The following is a 27,387-nucleotide window of genomic DNA, read 5'->3' as shown; positions in this document are numbered from 1 at the left end:
TGGTACCGGGTTAGCTTTACAGAGGAGGAAACTGAGGCACAAGGTGTTTGGGAGACAGGTTTTGGTGGAGATGGGGATGATGGATGAGTGTGTGGTCACCAGGTGGATACAGTCCTTTTCAAAGAGTCCCTCAAGGAGTTTAAAATGGAGAGAGGGAAGGCCTTGTGGGGAGGGGGTTTGTAACTTGAAAAAGTGAGATTTCTAGGCTTTTTTCTACATATCAAACATAATATAGTCAATGCAGAAAACGGGAGACAGAAAAGTATGCACAGTCACAAATACTCTCACACTCACACGGGCACATTCACACACACACTCGCACAATTACCTATCACTTCTTTTCCAGAGACAGACTTTTCATGTTGATCCATCTAGTACTTTACATATTTTTATATACTAGATTTTCTCCACCTAGTATATTGTATACACACACGTGTATATAATAATTATACACTTTACATCTACATATAATTTTTAAACCACAGTCAGGGTTACACTGCGCCTGCCGTGTTTTGTTGTTTTTTGTTTTTTGTTTTTGCAATGGAGTCTTGCTCTGTCACCCAGACTGGAGTGCAGTGGCACGATCTCGACTTACTGCAACCTCTGCCTCCCAGGTTCAAGTGATTCTCCTGCCTCAGCCTCTGGAGTAGCTGGGACTACAGGCGTGTGCTACCACGCCCACGCCGGGATAATTTTTTGTAATTTTAGTAGAGATGGGATTTCACCGTGTTAGCCAGGACGGTCTCGATCTCCTGACCTCGTGATCTACCTGCCTCCCAAAGTGCTGGGATTACAGGCGTGAGCCACCGCGCCCGGCCATGTTTTCCTTTTTCATTTGGCAATAGGTGGTGGATGTTTTCCCGTGACAGGACTTTTTATTCATTGCACATATTCCAACATATGAATGGAGCGTCATTCCTTCAAACAAACTCTCATCAATAACCATTCATATTGCTTCCTAGTATTTAATTTTTCCAAAGTTTTTAGTACAAAACTATACATGTTTACTAGGGAACTTTGAAAATACAGAGACATACAACAAAAAGAAAATAACCATATTCTCCCCAGCACACAAAGGCAGTAACTATGAACATTTGTGTAGACTTATCACCTATTGTTTTAATGTTGTGTCCTGTCTTTATGGATGGATAAGCTTTTTTTTTTACATCCTTGTAATGATTTATAATATTGAATTTCAGCAGGGTCATTTCTAATGAGAGGTTTTGTGGGGTCTTTTTGATTTTTTTTTTTTTTTTTTTTTTTTGGAGACGGAGTTTCACTCTTGTTGGCCAGGCTGGAGTGCAATGGCGCAATCTCGGCTCACCTCAACCTCCGCCTCCTGGGTTCAAGCGATTCTCCTGCCTCAGCCTCCCGAGTAGCTGGGATTACAGGCATACGCCACCACCCAGGCTTATTTTGTATTTTTAGTAGAGACGGGGTTTCTCCACGTTGGTCAGGCTGGTCTTGAACTCCCGGCCTCAGGTGATCCACCCACCTCGGCCTCCCAAAGTGCTGGGATTACAGGCATGAGCCACTGTGCCCAGCCAGTCAGAGTTATATTTAAATACTTGTTGTTTCTCATGGTATTGAGTTTGTCTGTTTGGGTGTGTGTGTGTGTGTGTGTTTATTTGTTTTGTTTTGTTCTGTTTTGAGATGGGGTCTCAGTCTGTCACCCAGGCTGGAGTACAGTGGTATGATCTTGGCTCACTATAACCTCCGCCTCCCTGGCTGAAAAGATCCTCCTACCTCAGCCTCCTGAGCAGCTGGGACCCCAGGCACACGCCACCACGTCCAGCTAATTTTTTTGTATTTTTGGTAGAGATGGGGTTTCACCATGTTGCCCAGGCTGATCTCAAACTCCTGAAGCTCGAGCATTCTGCCCACCTTGTCCTCCCAAAGTGCTGAGATTACAGGCATGAGCTACCGTGCCCGGCCTGTTTAGGTTTTTATCGAACCCTGTTTTAGAGAGATTCTTTTCCCCTCTCAATTGAGTCTCTGTAACCTGAACTTTTCATATTTACCAGGCATTGATGCAACCAACCATATACAGAAGAGTGGGGTTAGAAAATGTTGGTGGATGAACTTTTTTTTTTTTTTTGGTCTGTGAGGGCCATTCCAGAGACAGCTTTCAGTGTATTAAGGAATGGAGCTGGGTTCCATTTATCCTACGAAAATAAATCACCCAGTTGCCCAAAGACGACTGCCGCTGTGTTGTTTACAATAGTGAAAAATTGGAAACAACCGCCATGCCCATCAGTAGGAGGTGAAATAAATTACGGAGCCTCCTTCTGATGAATCCCGCGCGGTCAAAAGGTACCGCAGGTCTCTGTGGAGATGGAACAGTCTCCTCCACAGCGAAAGTGAACAGGCATATCACAAATGCACACACCTCAAATGCACGCACCCCGTAAGCAAGCGGGTCTGCGTGTGTTTGTAAGTGTGGCTTTTCTGTATCCCAAAGAGTATTTAACAGCTGCTGTCTCTAGGTGGTGTCGATCGAGAAGAATGATGAGACAGGTCTCAGTCATTTTAGGAGGTGTATTTGTCAAAGTTAAGGACGCGCGCCCAGGAGACAGGTCTGTGCCTTTCTCCGAAGATGATTTTGAGGGCTCCAGGTTTAAAGGGGAAAGGATATTGAGAAGTACACAGTTTCATGTAAGAGGGGGGTGGGGGACAATAATCATTCGTGCCTTTGTCTGGCCCAGTGAATCTGCATTTTTACATAAGGTAACATAGACAGATGGGGAACATGCAGGAAATCGACATTTTTACATAAGATAAAGATAAATGAGGCAGGGGAACAATCAGATATGCATTTGTGCCAGGTGAGCAGAGGGGTGAATACTGTGTAAAGATAAGCTATCCATTTACATTGCCATGGTGAATTTTAACAGAAATGCTTTAGGGTAAATATCTCCAAGCTCACCAGGAATTTCCTTGTGGGCAAAATATGAGGGAGGTGTGTAGCAGTTCATCTTATTTAGGAATCAAAACGGGGAGGCAGGTTTGTGTGACCCAGTTCCCGGCTTGACTTTTCCCTTTGGCTTAATGAGTTTGGGGTCCCAAGATTTATTTTCCTTTCACAGTCACGTGGGGTGATCTTCATTTTCTGTTTTATTTTTTTCTGGGATAAGCTTTTCTTCTTTTCTTTTCATAGATTACTTTTGTAACGGGGGCAAGGGCAGAAAAACAAAAACACCAAAAGCCACTTTGATTTTGAAGAGAATACATGGAGGGGAGAATGTCCCCACCACCCTCTGCCTCCCAGGGGTACGGCCTGCCCAGCCCCTGCCCCCAGCAGCCTCATCCCCCAGCATGGCCTGCACTTGTGTGTTGCAGACTCAGACAGCCAGTGCAGCCCCACGCGGCAGAGCCTCAGCCTGTCGGAAGGCGAGGAGCAGATGGACCGGCTGCAGCAGGTGGAGCTGGTGAGGACCACCCCTATGTCCCACTGGAAGGCGGGCACCGTCCAGGCCTGGCTGGAGGTGGTGATGGCCATGCCTATGTACGTCAAGGCCTGCACGGAGAACGTGAAGAGCGGGAAGGTAGGCAACTCCGGGCCCCCTATGGGATGCCACCCATGCCCTCTGTGAGCTTTACGTACCCAGAAGCTGGCCTGCCCCCCACTCTACCCTGGAGTCAGGAGAAGGTGCAATCTAGGAGCTAGCCAATGCAATCAGCCTCTGATGTACCTGCTCATTGTGCCTCCCTGGCAAGGCAGAGAGCCCTCAGCTGCCTCATCCTGACAATGCACCCAAGTTTCCTTTACCTGCCTAAGGGAAAGGGCTCCCTCTGCCTGAACAGGGATTCCGCCCCACATCAGAGTTGCAGAGGTTTCCATGTGCCCTGACCCCACTGTATGAAAGGTGGGCAGGAGATGGGGAAGAAGCCCCATGTCAACAGACCCCCTCTAGGGCAGGAACCCCGCCGGCAGCTGTCCCAGCCCCCATATGACACTCCCTCCCGGGGGCAGGTGCTGCTGAGCCTGAGTGACGAGGACCTGCAGCTGGGCCTTGGGGTGTGCAGCTCCCTGCACCGGCGCAAGCTGCGCCTGGCCATCGAGGACTACCGTGATGCCGAGGCAGGCCGCAGGTGAGCCCAGCACGAGGGGCCCCGGGGGAGGAGAGAAAAAGTCATCCTGAGGCCTTTGGTCACACAGGTGGGGTGAGCGGGGCACTGTGGGCTGAACCACGTGGTGGGGGACATCAGGGTGTGACTAAGATGGTCCGGGGATGCCCCTGATGAGGGGGCTTGGGCATACCCCAGCCCTGCTCTGGGCCAGCCCCCTCCGTAGAAAGACAGACACATGGGGAAGACGAGAGGCCCCAAAGGCCCTAGTACACCCCCAACCAATGCGGGAACCTCACGAGCCCCCCAGCACTCCTCTGCCTTCCGGGACCAGCCCAAGCGGCTCTGCACACTGGGCCGCCATGGTGTCTGCTCCTGGCTCTTGCCATAACACGGTGAGGAAGAACGGTGCAAGGCAGAGCCGAGGCAGGCAGAGATCAAGTAGGCATGAGTGGGCTTGGTGAAACCTCTCCCATAGAGGAGCGGGCCAGGTGGAGGGGGCTTCTCTTAGCAAGCATACCTGGGATGGCTGCAGGGCCTTCTCATCAGGTGTACCCCCGCAGGCCACCCATCCCCACTGCTCATACCACTCCTGCTCTGCCTCCGGCCTGCCTGCCTCTCTCCCGGCTTTCTGTGAGCAAAATTTGTTGAGCAGGGGCAGCTACAGGGTAAAGGGAAGGAACCCCCACCCCCACCCCGCCCCACCCCGTTCTGAGAATGTGGAGAGGGGAAGAACTCGCTTTGTAAATCTGACACTTCTGTTTTGCATAATTATGTCCTTCACTGGTTTCTCCATCATTTTTGTGTAGTTAGTTAATCAAACCTGGTGGTGTGTGCTGTCATTTGCAGAAGCAGCTTAGGGATTTTTTTAGAAGCAGGGTTTGGGGTGGAAAATCGGCTGGTTTGGAAGCAGGAAAACCAAATCCATATGTGTGCAGGAGAGGGGCCCTCGGCATGACTCTAGGGTGGCAGGAAGTACTGAGGTGAGACTGGATCAGAAACTTAGGGAGCGACTCAGAGCAAGAAGGTGCCAGGCCTCATTGGCACCATCAGGATGCTGGCTCGTCTGAGACAGGGTTGGGCTGAGGGATGGGGAGGGGGGCCATGAGGGCAACCCCTGCTGGGCTTTCCTTCCTGAGGGTCCCAAAAGCACCTTACACCCAGCACCCACCTCCTAACCAGTTCCATCCAGGAATCCCCTAAAGCCATCCCCGAATCCCCTCACCATCTTTGGTCACCCAAGTAGGAAATCCCTCCTGCCCCCTTACCCCACACCCGGCAGGGTCCATAAACACTGCCTGTGTTCATTGAACAGGGTGGGGATGACTGCTTCATCTTTCAAAAACTTCAGGAGTCTGGGCTACTGCCTGGGTTCCCCCTAAATGGGGATAAGCTTTTCTTCTTTTCTTTTCATAGATTACTTTTGTAATGGGGGCAAGGGCAGAAAAACAAAAACACTAAAAGCCACTTTGATTTTGAAGAGAAGAAATGCATGGGGGGAGGATGTCCCCACCGTCCTCTGCCTCCCAGGGGTGCGGCCTGCCCAGCCCCTGCCCCCGACAGCCTCATCCCCCAGCATGGCCTGCACTTGTGTGTTGCGCAACACAGCCCCTAAATGGGGCTGTCTTAGTCTGCTTGAGCTGCCATAACAAAATGACACCATCTGGGTTGCTTAGACAACAACTTACGTCTCACAGTTCTGGAGGCTGGAAGTCCAAGATCGGGATGCCAGCATGGTTGGGACCTGGGGAGGGCTCTCTTCCTGGCTTGCAGAAGGCAACCTTCTTGCTGTGTCCTCACATGGGGAAGAAGGAAGAGGGAGGGGGAGAGAGTGATGTCTCTGGTCTCTTCCTGTAAGGACAATAATCCCATCATGAAGGGCACCCCTATGACCTCATCTAATCAGCTCCCAAAGGCCCCAGCCACAAATACCATCACATTGAAGGTTAGGATTTCAGCATGTGAATTGGGTGGGGGGCATGGCAGAGGGAAACATTTAATCCCTAACAGTGGCACCATGTTAACCTCCAGGAACCAGGAGTCTGTGGTCCCAGGGATCGTGGAGCCCCACCCTTAGACACCCCCAGGGCTTCCTGGAGGAGGCAGAGGACTTATTTTGAGTTTTCTACTCTCAGTGGGAATCTGGCCTGTCTCCAGTTTGCCACATGACCTTGCCCTCTCTGGGACTGTTTCCCACCTGAGAAGTGAAGGGAGTTAAATTAGGACAGTGGTTTTTAAACTTTTGAGGATCATGACCACTTTAAGAATCTAATAAGAGCTTTTGACACTTTCTCTAGAAAAAATACACAAAACTTCGCAACTTTTCACTGCGTTGGGTTGGTGGGTGGGACTCTCTGGCCCACCCACTTTCAGGGCTCCATGGACTCGGGGGTAAGAACTCTAAATGAGTTCATCTTCGAGAACATTTTCAGCCATGACATCTTGTGTGACCATGGGCATGATGGTGTCCTCTCTGGGACTGGTCACCTTATCTACAAAATACCAATGACAAAACCCACCAACCCCTTACCAACCCATCATCACCTTATGGATATCATTTTATTTACCCTCACAACATCAATGCAGGATAGACATGCTTACTCCCATTTTAAAGATGGAGAAGGCCGGGTACGATGGCTCACACCTGTAATCCCAGCATTATGGCAGGCCAAGGCAGGTGGATCACCTGACATCAGGAGTTCGAGACCAGCCTAACCAACATGGTGAAACCCTGTCTCTACTAAAAATAGAAAAATTAGTAGACGTGGTGGTGTGTGCCTGTGATCCCAGCTACTCAGGAGGCTGAGGCAGGAGAATTGCTTGAACCCAGGAGGCGGAGGTTGCAGTGAGCCGAGACTGCATCATTACACTCCAGCCCGGGCGACAAGAATGAAATTCCGTCTGAAAAATAAAGTTGGAGAAAATTAGATGCAGAGAAATCATGAGCATAAAGTCACACTACAAAAAACCTGACTTCAAAGTCAGTTGCCTTTCCAGTGTCCCATGCTGCCTTTTTGTTAAAAACAAGAACAATGACAGCTTCTACTACTACTACTATTTATGGAACACGAGGTGTGTCCCAGACCCTGTGTTAGGGGTTTTGCATTCTCCTCTCTTTTAGTCCCTACAACTCCATGAGGTAAGCGCAATTCTCCCCGTTTTACAGAGGAGAAAACGGAGACCCAGAGGTTCAAGGTCCCAGAGCTAAAAAGTAATAGAGCCAGAACAGCCTCCCGTTTTCCGTGCTGTGCCGTGACCCAGACAATATCTAAATTTTGTGCCATCCTCAGATTTCAGAGTCTAATCCGGCTCCAGTTCAGGGACGGGGCAGTGACAGATTTTATAAAATGTCTGAATTCCTTTTAAAATCATGCTGTTTTATTCAACTTGGGCTCTTACAATAAATAGCTCAAACCAACAGCTGGGAACGTATCGCCAAGCTGCGGCCCCATGGGGACACCGTTAATGAAAAGAGAACATTTCTGAAGGGCAGGAGCACATTAATTGTGGGCATGCAGATGGAGATTGCTGATTATGGATGGGCCCCTCTCGAGTAGGTTAAGTGGGGTGCCCCCTCCCCAGCTCTCCACCCCAACTCTTGTTGCACCATTGATTTGCTGACCAAACTCTTGCTTCAGAGAGGAGAGGAGGCCATTCTAGTCTTCATCAGTGACAAATCTGGCCCAGTGGCATCTGATTCAGAGGGCTGTGGGCTCCAGCTCCTGCCCGAGAGAACCGTCCTGTAACAAGGCTGAGGCCGGCCCTTGAGGGACTGGGAGGGGGACTGCCCCAGGACCTTTTCATCCTAGAAGGGAGGTTGTCTTGGGCCAGAAGTTTCCAGTTCAGGAGCTCCAGCTCAGCCTCCAGGTGGACTGGGGCAGATGACCCGCTCACCCAGCACTGCTCTGTCATCCACACATTCGACTATGAGACAAACACTGGTGAGTGTGAACTCAGAGCCTGAAGGGGCCCTGGACATTCACAGATAAGCCACACCCCATCCTGCCCCCCAGGAGCTGACCGTCCAGTGAGGCAGCTGGCCAGATGCATAACCATGAACCACAATGTGACTGGTGCAGAGATGGGGACTTCCAGGGGCTTTGGACACAGAGAAGGGCTCCTGACCCAGCATGACATCTTGGAAGGCTTCCGGGAGACCAGACATCTCTGCAGAGTCCATAGGAGTTCACCGGGGGAAGAGGGCGGGGTAGAGGACAGGCCCGGAGACAAGGGGGTCCCGGTGGACCCAAGTGGTTCTGGGAGGCTGATGGGCAGAGGGAAGGAGAGTGAAGCCAAGCTGCAAGCCCATCCTTCTCTTAGCCATTCTTCCAGGAAGCATTCAATCAGTGTCTACTGTGCACGTAGACTGTGCTGTTTGGCAGTGAACGCAGTTTCTGTCCTGACAGAGCTTATCTGCTAAGGTGGGGAAGAGAGAAAATAAATTAGTGGACAAACCAGCAATTGCTTAGATTCAATATGTGATTAGAGCTTTGAAGGAAAGCGCTAGGGACAGTGAGCAGACTTGGGGGCAACTTTAGACAGCAAATTCAGAGAAAAGGGAGATTTGACGCCCAAGGGATGAGGAGGGGTGAGCCCTGGGCAGGGCTGCAAGGGGCCGGCCAGGGAGGGGAATGGGGGGTGAAGAGCTCAGTGCCTCCAGGAAACGGCCCCCAGGACCCCAAGCCCCATGTGCGTTGGGGGAGGGGAAGTCAGCCAGGGCCAGTGCAGGTGACCCTTGTGGACCATTCAAAGGACCTGCGATTTTACTCCTGCAAAGAGAAGCCACAGAGTGTTAAGCAGGGGAGTGCATGATCAGACTGACATTTTAAAAGGACCCCCTGGTGGTCCTGGGGGATGTGGAATAGAAGGGAAGCAAAGGCAGGAAACGGGGAGCAGCCGGGGAAAGTGGCAGAAACCCACACCAGAGATGCCTGCAGCTTAGAGCTGGGAAAGGAGAGAAGTGGACAGAGGATGCACTGACCAGAGTGACCGATAGACAAGGACGGGCTATCAGCTTGGGAGCTGGGTGACAGAGAAGGGCCCCTGGGTGACGGTGACAGTGACAGTGAAGGGGAACAACTGAGCCATTAAGTATGACACATCTGTGACAGCCAGGCAGCGTTAAGAGGACAGCTAGAGGCTGAGAGAGGAAAGAGGAGCTCAGAAAAGAGCTCAGAGCTTAGATGCTCAGAAGAGAGTGGAGAATTTGGGAGCCCTCCCTCACGGGTGCCTTCCAGAGCCCTGGAGATGGGTAATACAGAGACAGGAGTGCCTGGAGAAAGAGGGGAAGGGGTTAGGAGGGAAGAGGAGCCCATTATATGGCAGCATGTACCCCAGCAGGGTGGTCACGGGATGCTGAATGCATATCCAGGCATGAAGGCAGGAAGGACAGAGAGGATCCACCCAGGACCCTCAGCAGGAGGGTGGCATGACAAGCTGTCTCTGGCTGCTGCCCCAGGAGCAGGGTGGAGTGGCTTTGCAAGCCCACCACTTTCCCTTTCACATACTGATGGCTTCGTGGCCCCCTGCACCTCCCACTTAGACCAGCGCTCTCCCACCTGTCAGACCTGGGGCATTTTGCAAAGTCCCTTGCAGGTGGGATGCGGTGATCCTCGTTCCTTCTGCAAGGCTGCCACTGTGTGGCGAGCAGCGGAATGACAGCCAGGCACAGTCACACATTCACCGGCTTGAAAATTCAAGCACTTGTGCACCTGCTGTATACGTGGTACAGGGGTCATTTCTATGTGGGGCACAAGGAAATCTGAGACCTGGCAGTGCAGTGGTAAGAGAGAGGGTTTGTAATCAGTCAAACATGGACTTTAATTCTGACTCCAAGATGGGCCACTGTGTGGCTCTAGGCAAAGTTGGAGCATCCCATCTGTAGAGCGAGGACGGCAGCTTTGCCTTCTTCGCGCATGATTAGGACCTGCCTGGCACACCTGAGTGGACACCCAACATCCCTGAAACAGGAAAACAGACCGCAGAGCACTGGGGAGGGATGCGCCGATCAGGTGGGCCAAGCCCAGGCTTTGTGGGTCTCTGGGATGCTGTGGAGGCCCCCAGGGAAATGAGGGGGGCTTAGGTGGAGGGGCGGGGTCCCCAGAAGTGCAGCCTCCTGCCACACATGGCCCTTCTGCTCCCCGCCCCTGCGCCTTCTCACCCTCGCTGCGTCTGAGTGTGGGATTCTCTCTTCCTGTTCCCTTCCGTTTGTTTCTCTGTTGATCCCTTTCTGTTCTTGAGTCTCGGCCTTTCTCTCTCTCTCTCTCTCTCTCTCTCTCTCTCTCTCTCTCTCTCTCTCTCTCTCTGCCTCTTCCTCTTTGTTCTTCTCTATCTCCCTCTGCTCCTTTCTCTCAATGTCTCTCTCTCTCCTTCTCTGTCTCTTTCTCTCTTTGTTCTGTCTTTCTGTGTCCCTTTCTCTCTCTCTGTCTCCCTCCTCCATCCACCTCTTTCCCCATCTCTGCCCTTTCTGTCTCCTTTTTTTCCCTTTTTTCCTCTTGATCTCGGCTTCGTCCCTGTCCATGTCTGTCTCTGTGGCTCTCTTGGTCCTCCCCCAACCCCATTGCTTTTCCTCTCTCTGCATCTCCACCCATTTCCGCCCATCCGTCTGTTTCTGCCACCTTTCCCCACCCATCCACTCTCTGGCTATGTCTCCTCCCCAGCCTGTCCAAAGCTGCCGAGCTGGACCATCACTGGGTGGCCAAGGCCTGGCTGAATGACATTGGCCTGTCCCAGTACTCCCAGGCCTTTCAGAACCACCTGGTTGATGGGCGGATGCTGAATTCCCTGATGAAGCGAGACCTGGAGAAGCACCTGAACGTGTCCAAGAAGTTCCACCAGGTCAGCATCCTGCTGGGGATCGAGCTGCTGTACCAAGTGAACTTCAGCAGGGAGGTGAGGACCAGGGCACAGGGTGGGGGTGCCTTCCACTGCCCACCCCTCCCCTCTTGGCATCTACTGTCTGTTCATCTGTCAACCCACCACCCATCTATCCATCTGTCCACCCATCCATCCATCATCCAGCCATCCATTTATTGATCATCCGTCCATCCATCTACCTACCTATCCAGCCATCATCCAGCCAGCCAGCCAGTCAGCCAGCCATCTTCTCTTCCTCCTTCTTTCCAACAACCCCCTATTGGGCACGGGCCAGGCGCTGTGCTCAGTGCAGGGGAAATGGGAGCCCTCATCCTTGGAGAGCTAAGTGCTTACCAGAGAGAACCACAAGGAAGCTGGTGGTGCCAATATTGTGGGAGATTGTCCCAGTGAGGGAAGCCCAGGGTTTTATGAATACCCAGAGAAGATATACCTACTATGTATACCCACAAAAATTAAAATAAAATTTTTTAAGGGTTTGCTATTTTTAAAAAAAAAAAAGAAAAAAAGAAAACCCAGAGAAGTCTCCAGGGGGCTCAGGGATGGCTCCTCAGAGATAGCAACGACTAAATTGAGACCCCAAGGAGGAACCCCAGGGATCAGTAGAAGACATGAGGGGAAAAGCAACCCAGCAGAGGGAACAGCGTGGTGAAGGCCCAGAGGACTGATCCACGGCAGCAGAGTTGCTGAGAGTCCTGTTGGGTGGGCTGCTGGCTTTGAGGTGGGAGGTGGTGGGGGGTTGCTGCAGAGGTCACCAGGGGCCTGAGCTGCTGGGCACTGTGGGGCTGAGTCCAGGTAGCTGACTTTTCTTAGAGTGATGTCAGAACCCAACAATTCAGGGTCAGAAGAGGGACAGAAGAGGGGGCCATCCAGCCTTGTGTCCCCCTTCTCAAACACCCACTGAAAAGCATCCACTGTGTGCCTACTGTGAACACTGGGGTCAGTCCCTGTGGGACCCAGGGAGGCCTGCGATACGGTGGCGAGGTGGTGAGAGAGGACCTGGAATCAGCCAAACATGGGTTTTCATTCCAACTCCAAGACGTGCCACTGTGTGGCTCTGGGCAAAGTCGGAGCTCCCTGTTAGTGGAGCGAGGACAGCAGCAGTGCCTTCCCCATGCCACGCCGAGGACAGGGAGTGACAAGGACACAGACTCTGGCCCCAGTTCCCAGTCTGCCAAGGAGGCACATGTGGGAGATCACAGCAGTTACATGTAAAAAGAGGTGCAGGGGCCGGGCCTGGTGGCTCACGCCTGTAATCCCAGCACTTTGGGAGGCCAGGGTGGGTGGATCACAAACAAGGTCAGGAGTTCGAGACCAGCCTGGCCAACGTGGTGAAACCCCGTCTCTACTAAAAATACAAAAAGAAAGCAGCCCGGTGTGGTGGCAGGTGCCTGTAATCCCAGCTACTTGGGAGGCTGAGGCAGGAGAATTGCTTGAACCTGGGAGGCGGAGGTTGCAGTGAGCACAGATAGCACCACTGCACTCATGCCTGGGCCGCAGAGAGAGACTCTGTCTCGGGGGGATAAAGAGATGCGGGGCGCCCCCACTCCACACGTGGCCTCTGCGTGTCCCCTTGTCCCTCCGAGTGACCCACTGTCTCCCCACAAGGCCCTCCAGGAGCGCCGGGCCCGCTGCGAGACGCAGAACATTGACCCCGTGGTGTGGACCAACCAGCGGGTGCTCAAGTGGGTTCGAGACATCGACCTGAAGGTGAGGGTGATAGCGGACGTCGGGGTGACTCTCGGGCATACGCAAACCCCATGCAAATCTACATGCAAATCAATATGCAAATCCCATGCAAATCAATATGCAGATCTCATGCAAATCAACGGGCAAATCCCACACAAATTAATATCCCCTTTGTGTGGGCTGGAGCATCTTAACTCAGGCCCAGCAAGAATTACCTGCCTCCTGTTATTCAGGAGGAGGGAACTGCTTACCTTCCAAATAGGAGCCCCATGTCATGATGCTTTGCTCACATGGGGTAGAAAGGCTGAGCCAGCCCCACTCTCCTAAGCAAGTGTGGGGTTGAGATTCATTTAACAAATATTGATGATTTCCTGCTAGGGTCAGGGGCCATCTCAGTAACAGGAGGTCCCTGCCCTCGTGGCTCTAAAAAATTGGGGAGGGGTTCCTCTTCACCGTCAAATTAACTGGTCCCCAGGGGGTCAAGCCCTTGCTGTTGGGGACAGAGCCCCACGTGGAACTGGGGCCCCCTTAGGCCAGCAGCATGGCCCCTGCAGGCTAACAAGCCCCCTGCCTTTGCCCCCAGGAGTACGCAGACAACCTGACCAACAGCGGCGTCCATGGTGCTGTGCTGGTGCTGGAGCCCACATTCAATGCCGAGGCCATGGCCACTGCCCTGGGCATCCCCAGTGGGAAACACATCCTCCGGAGACACCTGGCAGAGGAGATGAGCGCCGTCTTCCACCCAGCCAAGTGAGCACGGGCTGGGATCCAGTCGTGTGGGCTGCTGGGTACAGTACAGCTCAGGGCTTTGGAAGCAGATGGTCCAGCTCCCCATCCTGGCCCATCACTTACTGCCTCCCACTCGTTCTTTGCACCATGGTGGTCACCTTTTACAGATCAGGAAACTAAGGCTCAGAGAAGCAAAGTGCTTTAGCCTGAAGGTCATAGACTAGAGAGAGGTAGAGGAGCAGTCAGGTCTTGAATTAAGTGTATATTAAATCAAAAAACACCCAGGTGTTTAGAGAAGAGATAGCAAGTAGTGCATGTGTAAGGAAAGGCCACATGCAGGTGGAGTGTAGCTGGGAGGACTTGCATTGGCCTAATAGGTTGAGTTGGTTGGTCCAGGTGGGGCAACTGTGGGGACAAAGGCTTGGAGTCAGGAATGACCATATTAATGATGCTTATGGACCAGGTAAGCAGACCACATCAGCCCACCTATCCTAGTATCCTCATCTGAAAAGTGACCAGAGAATGAACACCTGGGCATAAACCAGTCCCCCTCCCAGTGGATTCTCTTCTTAAAATCATGCACTTAGGGTTAGATGACCATTTATTGAATACTTCCTGTGTGAACTATCTAATTTCATCCTCCTGGCAGTGTCAAGAGATCAGTAGCACTATCCCTCCTTTATAGATGGAGAAACTTCTTCAAAGGTACCAAGCTATGTGCCCAAGATACACAGCTAGTAAGTGGCAAATCCTAGATTTGTCCTTTATTCTATCAATATGGTGTATTATATTGATTGATTGAATTTCATATGTCAAACCAACCTTGCATTCCCAGGATAAATCTCACTTGGTCACAGGGTATAATCCTTTTTATATATTGCTGGATTAAATTTGTTAGTACTTTGTTGAAAAAATCTGCATCTATATTTATAAGGGATATTGGTCTATAGTTTTCCCTCCTTGTGATGTTTTTGTCTGATTTTGGTATCAGGGTAACATAGCCCTCATAGCATGAATTGGGAAGTATTCTCTCCTCTTCTGGTTTTTGGAAAAGCTTGGAAGGTTTGGTGTTTGTTATTCTTTAGACATTTGGTAGAATTCACCAGTGAAGCCATCTGGTCTTAGGCTTTTCTTTCTGGGAAGCTTTTTGACTTCTAATTCAATCTCTTCACTTGTTAGAGTTCTGTTCAGATTTTCTATTTCTTCTTGAGGCAGTTTCAGTAGCTTATATCTTTCTAGGAATTTGTCCATTTCATCTAGGTTAGCTAATCTGGTGGCATGCAGTTGATCATATAATTTTTATCTTATAATGCCTCTTATATATAAAGTTGGTAGTCATATTCTCTCACTCATTCACTTACTCCTGGTTTTAGTGATCTGAGTTTGAGTTTTGTTCTTTTTTTTTTTTAATCAGCCTATCTAAAGGTTTGTTGGTTTTGTTGACAGAGCCCAGATTTGACCTTGGGGCTCTCTAACTCAGGCCTGAGTGCTAAACCCCCAAACCACATGGAGCCTTAGGGAGCAGCTGGGCCACTCCCCATGTTATACAGGTGGGGAAACTGAGGCTTAAGGAAAAATTGTGCATGTATGGCAGGGTCCAGGTGTCCTGGGCTGCTCTTCCCTATTGGAGGCTGACACCCAAGCTGTTCTCAAAGTGAGGCCCACCCCACAGACCCTTGCAGCAGACTCATCGAAGCTATTGTAAAATGCAGATTCCCTGTTCCTGCCTCAGACTTGCAGGACAAGTATCTGCTGGCAGAGCACAGGACTCTGCACTTTTAGCATTTTGGAGTGGTTCTTACGGAGACAATGTTTGATAAGAACTCTGTTTTAGGCCAGGCATGGTGGCTCATGCCTGCAATCTCAGCACTTTGCGAGGCCGAGGCAGGAGGCTTGCTTGAGTCCAGGAGTTCAAGATCAGCCTGGGCAACATAGCGAGACCTTTTCTCTACTAAAAATTTTAAAAAATTCCCTGGAGGTGGTGGAGTGCACCATATAATCCCAGCTACTCAGGAGGCTGAGGCTGGGGATTACTTGAGCCCGGGAGTGTGAGGCTGCAGTGAGCTATGATTATGCCACTGCACTCCAGCCTGGGTAACAGAGCAAGGGTCCATCTCTACAAAACAGAAAAACAAAACAAAACCCTCCTCCAGGAGCCATGAATCAAAAGACACAGGAAAAAGCCTTTTCTCCTCAGAATTATCCCCTTTCCCTGACTTCCCTTCTGGAGCCACATGATCTGTAACAAACTTTTTTCTGAGCCCTGGAGAGATGGCTCTAGCTGAATATTATCAGGCATTCGTGTATCTGATTAAACTCTTGACCACTCATGAGGTGACAGGTGTGTTCAGGACTAAGACTAGTCAGGGAGCACCAGAGAAGGGACTGGTGGGGACAAATAGGGTGGGTTCTTATGTTGTGGTGGGGCAGGGACTTCTTCAAGAATGAGACGAAATCAATGAACCTCTCAATGATGATAAGAGGGAAATGACTCTGTCCAGGCTCCACATTCACCAAGAGCTTATGGGTCCCAATATGACGTCATCTCTAGTCTCCTCCCACAACTTTGACAATGCACATGACCCAAAGGCGCCAAGGAGAAGTCTCTGCCGTGGTCTCATGGTATCTGCTTTGACACACACTGACTTCCTGCATCTCCCGATAAACCTTGGTCCAGCGCCAACAATGTGTCAGTCATAGGACTGTTCTTTAAGGACCTGGAGAATAAAACCAGTGGGCAGGAAGGATGCAGCAAGGAGCAGAGGTACCCAAAGGCAGCTGCCAGGGGATCGGAGGAGTCAAAACAAACAAAAAAAAAGTATGCCTTGAAGGTGATATGGCCTGTCACTAAAACAGAGTCAGGGACAGGACACACAAAGGAGCAGGACTGGAACCAGAGCAGGACTGGGACCCAGGTCTCTACTCCTAGTCAGAAGCTCTTTCTGGAACTGATCTCTCTCCCCTGGGATCTAAGCTAGAATAGTGCCCCTTTTGCCGTAAAAGCCACCCTCCACAGTCATTGAACACCTGCTGTGAGCAGGCACTTGAGTGATCCATGTCCTGCCTTCACGAAGCTTACAGAGATGGGAGAAGACCTCATAGGTGGATGGTGTGGAGTTCCAGCCCAGGGCCTGCTTCCACTCCAGGTTTTCTCTCTTTCCCTTTTTAAATAGATCTCTGAGGGTCTCTGCTCATCCAAGAAAGGCTTTGGCTCCCATCCAGGCAAGAAACTGGTTTCATAGACAACTAGGTGAAGACATAAACCCATCCAGAATGCCTTGTGGCACTCTAGCCCCAGGCAACCCAAGTTCAAATCCCAGCAGCACCAATCCTGGCTGTGTGACCCTGGGCAAGTTACTTAACCTCTCTGAACTGTACTTTCCTCGTTTGTAAAATGAGTATGGTAATCACTATCTGCCACCCAAAGAGTTGATGGCAAGATGAGATAAGACAATGCATAAAGCAATTGGCAAAGGAACCAGTACATCGTAAGACACCCAATAATATAAATATTAGTGATTTATTCCAAACCCACCACTAGCCCCACCACCGCTGCCTCCCATTCCTCCTCTGCAGGGCAATGGCTGCAATGTGGGTTCGAGCCCCAGCATCACTGCTTTCTTGCTGTGTTGAACATGAGCTAGTGGTTTTAGGTTTTACTCTCTGAGCCTCAGTTTCTTCCTCTGTAATAGGGGAATATGACTCATACCGACCTTGTAGCTTTGTTCCAAAGGTTCAGTGAGGCAAATTGTATGCAGCCTGCTTGATACATAGATGCCTGGCAGTCACTATGTATCTGCCCCTGCCTTCATCTGGAGGCAGAAGAATCTCCATGCAGTCAATTTCCTCTGGAGTAGCTGCATGCATAGGAGTCCCCTTCTGTCAGTTTGCTCCAGCGTTCTCATTAGCATTTCAATGGAGAAGAACAATTCCATTACAAACTCAAATAGACTTGACCCTCAAACACATAGAATGAGAGAACCTTGCCACCTGTCCCACCTCCTCGGCTGACAGGCTTCCCAAGACATTGGCAATGGAAAACATTTATTCTCTGGTCACTCAGCAGGCCACTGGAACGGGGGTGGAAGGACACATTGAGCTTAGATGAGATTCTGTCCCACCCCACCCTCAAACCATCCCTGAAATGTGAGCCCAAACTCCAGGCACTGGGTCAGCTCAGTGCCCAGAGGTGTGGGCCTGTGTGCGATGGGACCCAGCGGGGCCTTTGAGGCCACATTCTGGCTCCTCCGCCATCATCGGTGTGATTTTAGACAAGAAATGTACCCTCTCTGAGCCACGGTGTTTTCAGCTTGCAATGGGGATGATCACTCCTTCTTCCCAGGGCTTTGCAGAGGGTTTGCTGAGCCACCGTGGTGAGGAGCTGACACTGCCCAGGACGTAGTGGGTGGCCCTCGAGTACTCTTTCCTTCCCATTCATTTTCTCCAGCACAGCATCTTGTGCCTCTCCGCCCTTGTAAATCCTTGGTTAATGGTTGAGACTCAATGCTCGGGCTGGCCCAGCTGGTGGAGGCTGACTCCCAACCCCCAACCTTCCTTCCTGCACCATGATGCCTATTTAGTGCCCAGGGTGCTCTACATTGACTCAGAAGATTCCAGTGAGATGCCCCATTCTCCATAACGTTCCCTCATCAAAAGTTCTCCTTCTAACGTAACATTTCCTCGAGGTCCAAGTGACTAGAAATACTTAATAGGTCGATTCAAAGCTTCCAAAGACCTTGGCCCTGTGCTTGGCTTATGCCCTGGAGTTTTCGTGTTTTCATCTAATCCAAAGGCCTAGATGGGGGGATTTCAGCCACTGTGGAAAAAATAAGGAGGGAGGATATTTTGGCACAGTGGAGGCCAAGGTCACCCCGTATTCCTTTGTCTACAGAAAGACAACCACTTTCTGTGCATAAGGTAGCTTGTTAAGACCAGGGCTGGCCAGGCACAGCGGCTCACACTTGTAATCACACCACTTTGGGAGGTCGAGGCCGGTAGATCACTTGAGCCCAGGAGCTGGAGACTAGCCTGGGCAACATGGCAAAACCCGGTCTCTACCAAAAATACGAAAATTAGCTGGGTGTGGTGGCGTGCACCTGTAGTCCCAACTGCTTGTGAGGCTGAGGTGGGAGGATCACCTGAGCCCCGTAAGCCAAGATTGCACCACTGCACTCCAGCCTGGGCAACAGAGCGAGACCCTCGCTCAGAGAAAAAAAAAGATCAGGGCTGCTTACTGGACTTTATCGTACAGATGAGGAAACTGAGGCCCAGTAATGTGTTCTACTCGCACCAGAACATATGGAGGGAATAGCTGAGCAGGAACTCCAACCACGTCTGTGTCCCCAAAGCCTTTGTTTGGCCACAGTAAGATGTAATTGTAGCAATTACTCTTTCTACTGTTACTCAGAGCTTAATGTTTATATGTGTGTATATGTATGGGTATGTATGGGTGTGTGTGTGTGTGTATATATGTGTATGTGTGTTTGTATGTTTGTGTATGTGTTTATATGTGTGTATATGGGTGTATGTGTATGTTTGTGTATGAGTGTGTGTTTGTATGTATATATCTGTGTGTATGTGTGTTTGTGTTTGTATGTTTGTGTACGTGTGTCTGTGTGTATATATGTGTTTGTGTATATATGTGTATATATGTCTGTGTGTATATATATGTGTTTGTGTGTATGTGTGTATATGTGTGTTGTATGTGTATGTGGTGTTTGTGTATGTTTGTGTATTTGTGTATGTGCGTGTATATGTGTATGTGCATGTGTGTGCTTGTGTGTATATGTGTGTGTTTGTGTATGTTTGTGTATGGGTGTATGTGTGTGTGTTTGTGTGTTTGTGTTTGTGTATGTGTTTGTATATGTGTGTTTGTATGTTTGTATGTTTGTGTATGTGGGTATATGTGTGTTGTGTGTGTAGATGGTGTTTGTATGTGTGTATATATATGTGCGTGTGTGTGCCTGTGTATGTGTGTATATGTATGTGTGTATGTGCATATTTGTGTGTGTATTTGTGTATGTGTCTGTGTATTTGTGTATGTGTGTGCATATGTGTTTGTGTGTATATGTGTGTTGTGTATGTGTGTATGTTTAGGTGGTATTTGTGTGTGTTTGTGTATGTGTATATATGTATATGTGTATGTGCACTTGTGTGTATGTGTGTATATGTGTGTATGTTTGTGTGTGTATATGTATGTATTTGTGTGTATTTGTGTGTGGGCATATTGTATATGTGTGTATGTTTGTGTGTGTATATGTAGTGTGTATTTGTGTGTTTGTGTGTGTGTCTGTGTATTTGTGTGTGTGCGCATATGTGTTCATGTGTATTTGTGTATGTGTGTATTTGTGTTTGTATGTTTGTGTATTTGTGTATGTGTATGTATGTGTGTGTATTTGTGTTTGTGTGTATTTGTGTGTATGTGTTTGTGTGTGTGTGCATATGTGTTTGTGTGTGTGTGTGTGTGTGTGTGTATCCTCTCATTTAGTCCTCACAATGACCTGCCGAGGAAGTTCTGTTATTAACCCCACTCTGCTCAGCACGCAGCCCGGGCCATGCCAACGCTAAGGCACTGAGCCAGGCTGCTGACGTGGAGCCCACACGTGCGACCACTGTCCTACCCTAAATCCCAAGGTGGGAAGGCCGTGGTCTAGACCTTGATCCCAGAGGCCCAAGTTCAATTTCCATCCCTGCCACTGGGTGTCTTGTGTATCTTTGGACAAGACACACCCCCTCTTTGGTCTTCTGTCTCTTCTTCAGTGAAAATAAGAGATGGGACCCTGAGGCTCTCCCAGGCTTATTTGACTGCTAGTGTTCCAAGAGCTGGGGGATCCAGCACCCCTCTGTGCCAGAGAGCAAACAGCCAGCTGCCTGAGTTTACATTTTTTGGCTTCCGCAATTACAGCTGCTTCCCCACTGGACCTGGGGAATTTCGCCTCCAGGTGGAGCAGAGGGGCCATTCATGAGGGCATTTCCTGACCCACCACTGAGCAAGGCCCTCCCTGTTATGTGGAAGCCTGTGGAACCCAAGAGTTTGAGAACGTAGCTCATTTGCCATTCAATCAGTTCTGTCTCCTACACACCACTCCCCTACCTTGAACTTTCTCAGCAAAATTTGCCCCAGAAGAAGAACTTCTCTGAGGCAGCTTAAAAGATGCTAGAAGGTTCTTTTTGTTGTTGTTGTTGTTGTTGTTGTTGTTGTTGTTTTAAACAGAGTCTTGTGCTGGAGTGCAGTGGTACCATCTCGGCTCACTGCAACCTCCACCTCCCAGGTTCAAGTGATTCTCCTGAGGTTCAATCTTAGCCTCCGAGTAACTGGGATTACAGGTGTGCACCACCATGCCCAGCTAATTCTTTTTGTACTTTTAGTAGAGATGGGTTTTGCCATGTGGGTCAGGCTGGTCTTGAACTCCTGGCCTCAAGTGATCCACACGCCTTGGCCTCCCACAGTGCTGGGATTACAGGCATGAGCCACCATGCCCGGCCTAGAAGTTTCATTTCTTTCAATGAGTCTACCTCCGTGGTGACTTCTGGCTCCAGGCCGGGCCTCTTGCCCCAAATCTGTTTATCCACAGCATTGATATGCAGACTTTTTCTGTATAAGGCCAGATAGTGAATATGTTACGATCTGGGAGCCATATGATCTCTGTCAAAAGTCTGCAACTCTGTCCTTATAGCAACAAGACAGCAGCCATAGACAACACATAAGCAAATGGGCACAGCTGAGTTCCAATAAAACTTTATTTATAAAATCAGTCGGCCATCTGGATTTGACCTGCAGGCAGGCCGTAGTTGGCCAAATCCTAACAGAAGCTTCCATGCTTTTGCACAAAGAAGGGAGTCATGGGGGCAGCTTCAGGCAGAAAGCCAGGTCGGGGACACAGATTGCAAATTCAGAGCAGGGGAGACTCCTCATGCTTCTCTAAGCACAACTAATTAGCTACCATGCTGAGATTCTTATCTCGAGTCTGTTGCAGTAAGGTTCACAGTACACTGAAGAGTTAAGATCAAGACTTTGGAGTGTCAGAAGCCTGAGTTCAGATCTTGATTCTGCCGCTTACAGCTGTGTCGTCTTGGGCAAATTGCTTGCTGTCTCCGGCCTCCTTTCCCTGTAATGCTGGGCTGGCAGTCCCAAGCCCCAGGCATGTTGTGAGAATCACGCTTATAAAGTGCTGAGCACAAGGATGGCATGTGGGAGGTAATCAGTCGGTCTCAGCAGCTGTGGTCATTGTCACCAATGTGTGTGTGTGTGTGTGTGTGTGTGTGTGTGTGTGTGTCTGGGGAGCTGACTGAGCCTCCCCTGCTGACTCAAAATGGTCCTCTCTTCAGCTCCACAGGCATCCGGGAGGCTGAGCGTTTTGGAACACCCCCTGGCAGGGCCTCCAGCGTCACGCGGGCAGGAAAGGAGGAGAACAGCAGCGGTCTCAAGTACAAAGCTGGCCGGGTAAGTCTCTCAATGGATTTGCCTGTGAGTCCTGCAGACCCGGGAAAGGTCTTTTTTTCTCCTCCCGGGAGCTCTGTGGCTCCTGTGCTGGCCTGTGAAGGTGGCCGGGTCACGGGGCCATCCAGGACAGATGCCCTGGATGTACCTTCAAGGAAACTTCACGATGCTTTGGGTACAGTGCACAAAGCCCCCGCAGGGCTTCGAGTAGCACCTGGATCTCAAAGTGCAGGTCTCACCTGCCTGCATCAGAATCACCTGGGGCTATTACTGAACGTGCAGATTCTGGGACCCACCTTGGTCTCCTGGAAAGGAGTTCTCTGGGGTGTGGGGGATCCTGCATTCAGCTAGGCTGCCCAGAGGGTTCCAGCGCAGCCCCAAACTCTGAGCCCCAATCACTGATTTCAATTTGCGACTTCAGTGACCTGACCAATAGCAAAGATGAACCTCTGGTGACTCCAACCAAACAGTATGAAAACATGTGCAGTTCAGGACTGATTGCACAGACTCCAACTGACACAGATTCCTCAATGGAAATGCACAGATGGCAGAACTGGGTAATCCAAAATGTCTTCCATTTGAAGAAGGCACGATCCCCATTCATTCATAAAGATGAATACATTGCCACTTTACCCTTAAGAAGCTCCATTCTAGAACATGCATTCTAGTAATTGGGGCTGATATTGCCCCCCAAAGGAGTGAAAATTTGTTTTGGCGCTGGTGGGGGGTGGGGGCGGTGGCAAAAATTCTTATTCTTTCTATGTAAAAGCACAAATGTACATATGGTACGGAAGCAGAGGCGTAGTATGTCTGTGGCATTACAATTTCACAGCAGGGGTGCAATTAGGAAAAAACTGTCTAAAAAGTCTCCTTAGGGAGCAGTAATAGTAATAAAAAAAGAAGATCTGGAAACACTGGTCTAGAAAGAAAGGCAGTCAAATAAATAGTTACAAAGCACTAATGTGACTACTTTAACACAGAGATGTGTGCAATAAGAGAGAAGTATTTTTGAAGGCCTACTATGTGTGATAATAATAGTCACTATTCGTCAAGTACATCAAGGACTTACTCGGTGCAAGCACTTGCTATGTGCTTTGCAGATGGGACTTGACTTTTTTTTTTTTTGAGACAGGGTCTCACTCTGTCAGGCTGGAGTGCAGTTGCACGATCTCAGCTCACTGCAACCTCTGCTTCCTGGGTTCAAGTGATTCTCATGCCTCGGCCTCCTGAGTAGCAGGGACTACAGGAGCTTGCCACCACGCCCGGCTAATTTTTGTATTTTTAGGAGAGGCGGGGTTTCACCATGTTGGCCAGACTGGTGGGACTTTACTTTTTACAACAAACCTGGGAGTTAGAAACTACTATTCCCATTTTGTAGCTGAGAAAATGGGCTCAGAGAGGGGAAGTGACTTGTCCAAGGTCACACAGCTGGGAAGTGGCAGAGCAGGGATCTGAACCTGGGTCTGTGAGTCTCCAAAACTCGCATTCTTTCTGCCACACCAGGCCGTCTAGAATATTCCTCCTTGACTTGGGAGTGCAGTCAGACCTCATGGTCCTGCTCAGACATTCTCACAGGTAGTCTCCAGGACACACTTCCTCAACTCTCCACCCACCAAGGAGGGAAGAAGGAGGCTTTTGTGAATCAGGAATAATCAGACTAACGATATTTGTCCTCACCCTTGGTAACCAACTGAATCCTTCCGGGGGCGGGGGGACACAAAGCTCTCCCCTAATGGTCATTCACAAACTCCCCTCAACCTCCCTGAGCAGGGAGTATTATTACTAATAGGAGGAGCACACAGAGGTTAAGTAAGTTACTCAATCACAGAGCAATTAGAATTGGAGACATTTCCCAGACCTTCATTCTTAATTCTTGTTTCTCTTCTTCCTGTCCTTTGATCATATTCTTCTCTTCTCAGCTGCCCCTGGGGAAGATAGGAAGGGGCTTCAGCAGCAAAGATCCCGATTTCCATGATGACTATGGCTCTCTTCAAAACGAAGATTGCGGAGACGATGACCCCCAGAGCAGGCTGGAACAGTGCCGTCTGGAAGGCTACAACAGCCTGGAGGTCACCAACGTGTAAGGAACTGGTGGCTCCACCAGACGCAATGTGAGAGACCCAGGAAGGAAGAGAAGCCAGATGGCCCCAGGTGTCGTTCTCACTGTACATAGCGGCCGCAGGCTGAGGATGTCCCTTGCTCCTGGGCAAAATCCCGACGGAATCTGTGGTTTCAGCTCCACAGCGCCCAGGAGAGAGAAGACACCAGCCCACCTGTCTTGGGTGGCCATGGACTTTCCTGTTCAGCTGGAGATGGGCCCAGAGGACCTGTCACGGTGTCCGGCTCTGCCTCCATCCAGGATACACAGGCTCCACCTCAGAGTGACCGTCACTGTGGAGCAGCCGAGCAGTCCCTGGAGCCTTAAACGGAGCTGCCAAGGTGGGAAGAGGCCCACAGTTCCCTAAAACACCCTTCCGGCGGGAGCAGGGGGGACCCCAACCCCACACCCCAGCGCCCAGTGCACTGGCAGAGCCGGGTGCAGGAAGTGCTGCCTCTTGCCGAGACGTCGGACAGGACGGGGGTTGGGGGACTCTCGGCTGCAGCATCTTACCCTTGACTGAGAACCTGGGTCCTGACTTGGCTCACTGAATCTCTCTTGGGAGAATGCAAAATCCTTCCACCTGAAAAGCTCTGTGACACATGGGGGTGGACGTATTGAAGAGCTGTTTGCCGATCCACCCAGGAGTGGCTACGCTGAGTGGGGAGCCGGTGAATGATCCGTGCAGGAGTGGGGCTTAGCAGCCACATTTCTAGGAGATGCAGATATCCTATCACCGGAATGAAAGCTATTGGGACAACAGGATCGGGGATGACCGATGGCCCCATATGGTGAATCTCTGGCCTGTGGTTTGGCTTTACTGAGATTCCAAACCCCACTATCTGCACTCCGTGACAGTGGTATGGAGTGTGGCAATGAGTTTGGGGTCTGAGGCAGGGAAATGCTTGACATTGTTAACCCAACAAACCTTTGTTGTGATGTCCCTGTCACCTGAAACATAGGTGACATAGCTCACCAATGTCCTAACCGAGACACAAACTCCACAGAGCAAAATCATTTGGTATTGGTGGGGAGAACCCCAGCCCTTTTCTTGACCTGCCACTGTTATGCTGTGTGGCTTCTTCCCAGTGACCTCACCTCTCTGTGCCTCGATGTCTTCATCTACGATACTTCTGGTTCCCTCCCAGGGACATCGTGAGGATTAACACTTGCTAATATCTGTAACACAATTTGTAACCTCTCAGGAGACAATGGGAAGTTATGGGGTAGCTAATTTCCCATTTACAACACAGAAATGACATAGAGCTAATTCGCTCCAACTCTTTAGGTTGAAGCAGTGTGCAAAAGGAAGAAAAGAAATGTTTAATGTTCAGACCTGCCAAGAGCCTCCAACAGGGCTCAAGAAACATATAAATCCCATGAGCACAGCCTTGAAAACCAGTTTGACTCAAGCCTTCGGGCCTCAGTTCATTGACCAGATGACAGCCACGTGATGATTAGGGAAGGACGGATGCATTGCGATTCTGCTTACACATCGGGTTATCAAAGTGAGTCACTTGTTGGAACCATGATGCTCGACCTCCTTCAAGGCCGTTTGCACTGGGGCTTGAGTTTCCAAGATTCACAACAGGTGTCAGCCTCTGAGAACCCTCAAAGCGTGTGTTCTTCAACCTGGCAAATTGTTTCCTCTCATGGGGGAAGCCAAGCTCTGAGGAACTTGAGAATTACACCTCTCTCATGCCGAAGACCGTGGTGTTCCCCCTAATGACATAAACGCAGCCTTTCTTGCTGTCTGAGACCAAATGTCTAGTTGGTAGACAGGTGGATGTTTGGCCTCCTAAGGGCACACTTCTGATCCTGGGCCCCAGGTGGTGAATCTCTGGCATGTGGCTTGGCTTTGCTGAGACTCCAAATTCCATTATCTTCATGACATTCGGCCTCATCCATAGGGTCCTGAAGCTGCAGTCCACAGCTCAGAAAGGAGAGGTGAGACCTCCCTCCAACCTGGTGCTACAGGTCTCTCCCAAGCCACATCCAACCTGGATGACCTGGGACCCCAGAAACTGCCGTTTGGGAGGCAGCAACGGCAACGTGCCCAGGCAGGCAGTTATTCCCGCAGAGTGAGCCAGAATTGTAGCAGGGCACTTGAATGCAGAGTTGATGATTTGAAACCAACGTTCACCCAAGTTGTCAGAAATGGCACTTACATGGTTCGATCTTGCTGGAGACAAGTGGACAATTGGGGGTCACTGGCAGAGATGGTATTGCCCAAAACGTTCACAGCAGGAGGCCAGCAGGCCTGGGGCAACACGGGCAACCGCAAATGCCTCTTTTGGTTTAAATTATGCCATCACAACCTTCTTTCACCCATGAGGCTCCCCATCCCTGACAGCCCGGTGAGCATTTGGAGCTGGTTTCTCAACATGAGGATGGGTTGGTTGTTAAATTAACAACCTCCACAGTGTCAGATTGAGTGAGCTTTGTCTGCTGGAAAAACCCAAAAAGTCAACTCTGCTTCAAGGTGGGCAAGAAGAACAGAAGGCGGAGACTTGGCAGAGACTCAAGCTGATTGTCACAGGCTACAGAGGGGCCAGCTCCAGAACAGTGACCCGCTACATCCTGTCCAAGCAGCCCGAGTGTGGTCTCGGTCCCTGCAGGGCGATGTGGGCATCTGGACCTGGGGATGATGTGGATGCGCTTCTTGGAAAGCTGTTGTAGCTTGTGCCTGTGGGTGCAGAAGGCACCTGCCCGGTAGACTCTCAGCTTTCTGACCCCCAGGAGCCTCTGCAAGGCCCCTTTGTCCTTGGCTGAGCCGGACCTTTCTTTTGGAAATCTGTCTGTCTGTTGGCGTCGCTGTTTTCAGACCCCAGGCTGCAGAGGAGGGGAGAAGCCACACAACAATCTGGACCCAATAAAGTAGAGAGAAGGGCGTCTGTACACAGCCCGGCCAGCGTGGAGGGCCCCAGGACAGGGACCCAAAAGCTTGATGTCACTGAACAGGGCTGGGTACTGGCAGAACAGGAAGATTTGGCCAGAGGTGACCTCAGTGTTCCCTCCAGGGGCATCCAGGCCCCTCTGACCTGGGGAGAAGAAGGCCCATGCTCAGGCCCACCTCCCCCTTCCCATCAGAGCCCATGCGTCCTGGGCACCACCACTTCCACTCTGCTTTCCGAGGCTCCGGAGGGCTCTTCCTGCTGTGAAAGGAGAGGAGAAGAAACCCTGTGGGCAATGGCAACCTCTGAGTCTGGCATTCTTGCCAATGGCTGGCCAGTGAGGAGAATCTCCCGAGCACTGACACACAAAGGCATTTTGTGGCTGCAGAGGAAATGGGTTGGCTCTGAACAAAGATGCAGTTTCTAGGGCTGTGGCCCCAAATCACTTCCCCGAGAGTGAATTTTAACACTGTAACAATAAATACTACTGCACAGCACTTTATGGCAGAGGGGGCTTTTTTCTGTGTTTTCTCATTTAGTGTTCCCAGCAGCCTCTTTGTGAGATTTTGAACCCATTTCACAGATGGAGAAGCTGA

General features: G+C 50.3%; 2 protein-coding genes across 8 annotated transcripts in view; one reads left to right on the top strand and one right to left on the bottom strand.

The window, feature by feature from the left end:
* Window positions 1–27,293, top strand: part of KAZN (kazrin, periplakin interacting protein) — a 1,230,044-nt gene extending 1,202,751 nt beyond the window's left edge. For 5 of the 6 annotated variants that reach the window (XM_016936358.4, XM_063785892.1, XM_063785898.1 and 2 more), the window contains 6 exons: window positions 3,340–3,545; window positions 3,974–4,092; window positions 10,728–10,959; window positions 12,550–12,651; window positions 13,214–13,380; window positions 21,688–22,150. In XM_016936358.4, coding sequence (XP_016791847.1) covers window positions 3,340–3,545; window positions 3,974–4,092; window positions 10,728–10,959; window positions 12,550–12,651; window positions 13,214–13,380; window positions 21,688–22,150 — 1,289 coding nt within the window. Of the gene's footprint in view, window positions 1–3,339; window positions 3,546–3,973; window positions 4,093–10,727; window positions 10,960–12,549; window positions 12,652–13,213; window positions 13,381–21,687; window positions 22,151–23,718 lie in introns of those variants that run through there. The other variant, XM_513047.8, reaches the window with a different exon arrangement.
* LOC101058068 (uncharacterized) overlaps window positions 21,082–27,387 on the bottom strand; it is a 39,061-nt gene continuing 32,755 nt past the window's right edge. The window contains exon 5 of one of the 2 annotated variants that reach the window (XR_010148090.1): window positions 21,082–27,052. Coding sequence is in view for 1 of the 2 variants with exons in the window: in XM_009448781.5 (XP_009447056.1) it covers window positions 26,984–27,052 (69 nt within the window). In the remaining variant the exon portion in view is untranslated. The remainder of the gene's footprint in view (window positions 27,053–27,387) is intronic. The other variant, XM_009448781.5, reaches the window with a different exon arrangement.

The sequence above is a fragment of the Pan troglodytes genome, chromosome 1 (assembly GCF_028858775.2).
Source record: "Pan troglodytes isolate AG18354 chromosome 1, NHGRI_mPanTro3-v2.0_pri, whole genome shotgun sequence".
NCBI lineage: Eukaryota > Metazoa > Chordata > Mammalia > Primates > Hominidae > Pan > Pan troglodytes.
The sequence above is the reverse complement of the archived record's forward strand: the minus strand, read 5'-3'. Positions and strand labels throughout refer to the sequence as shown.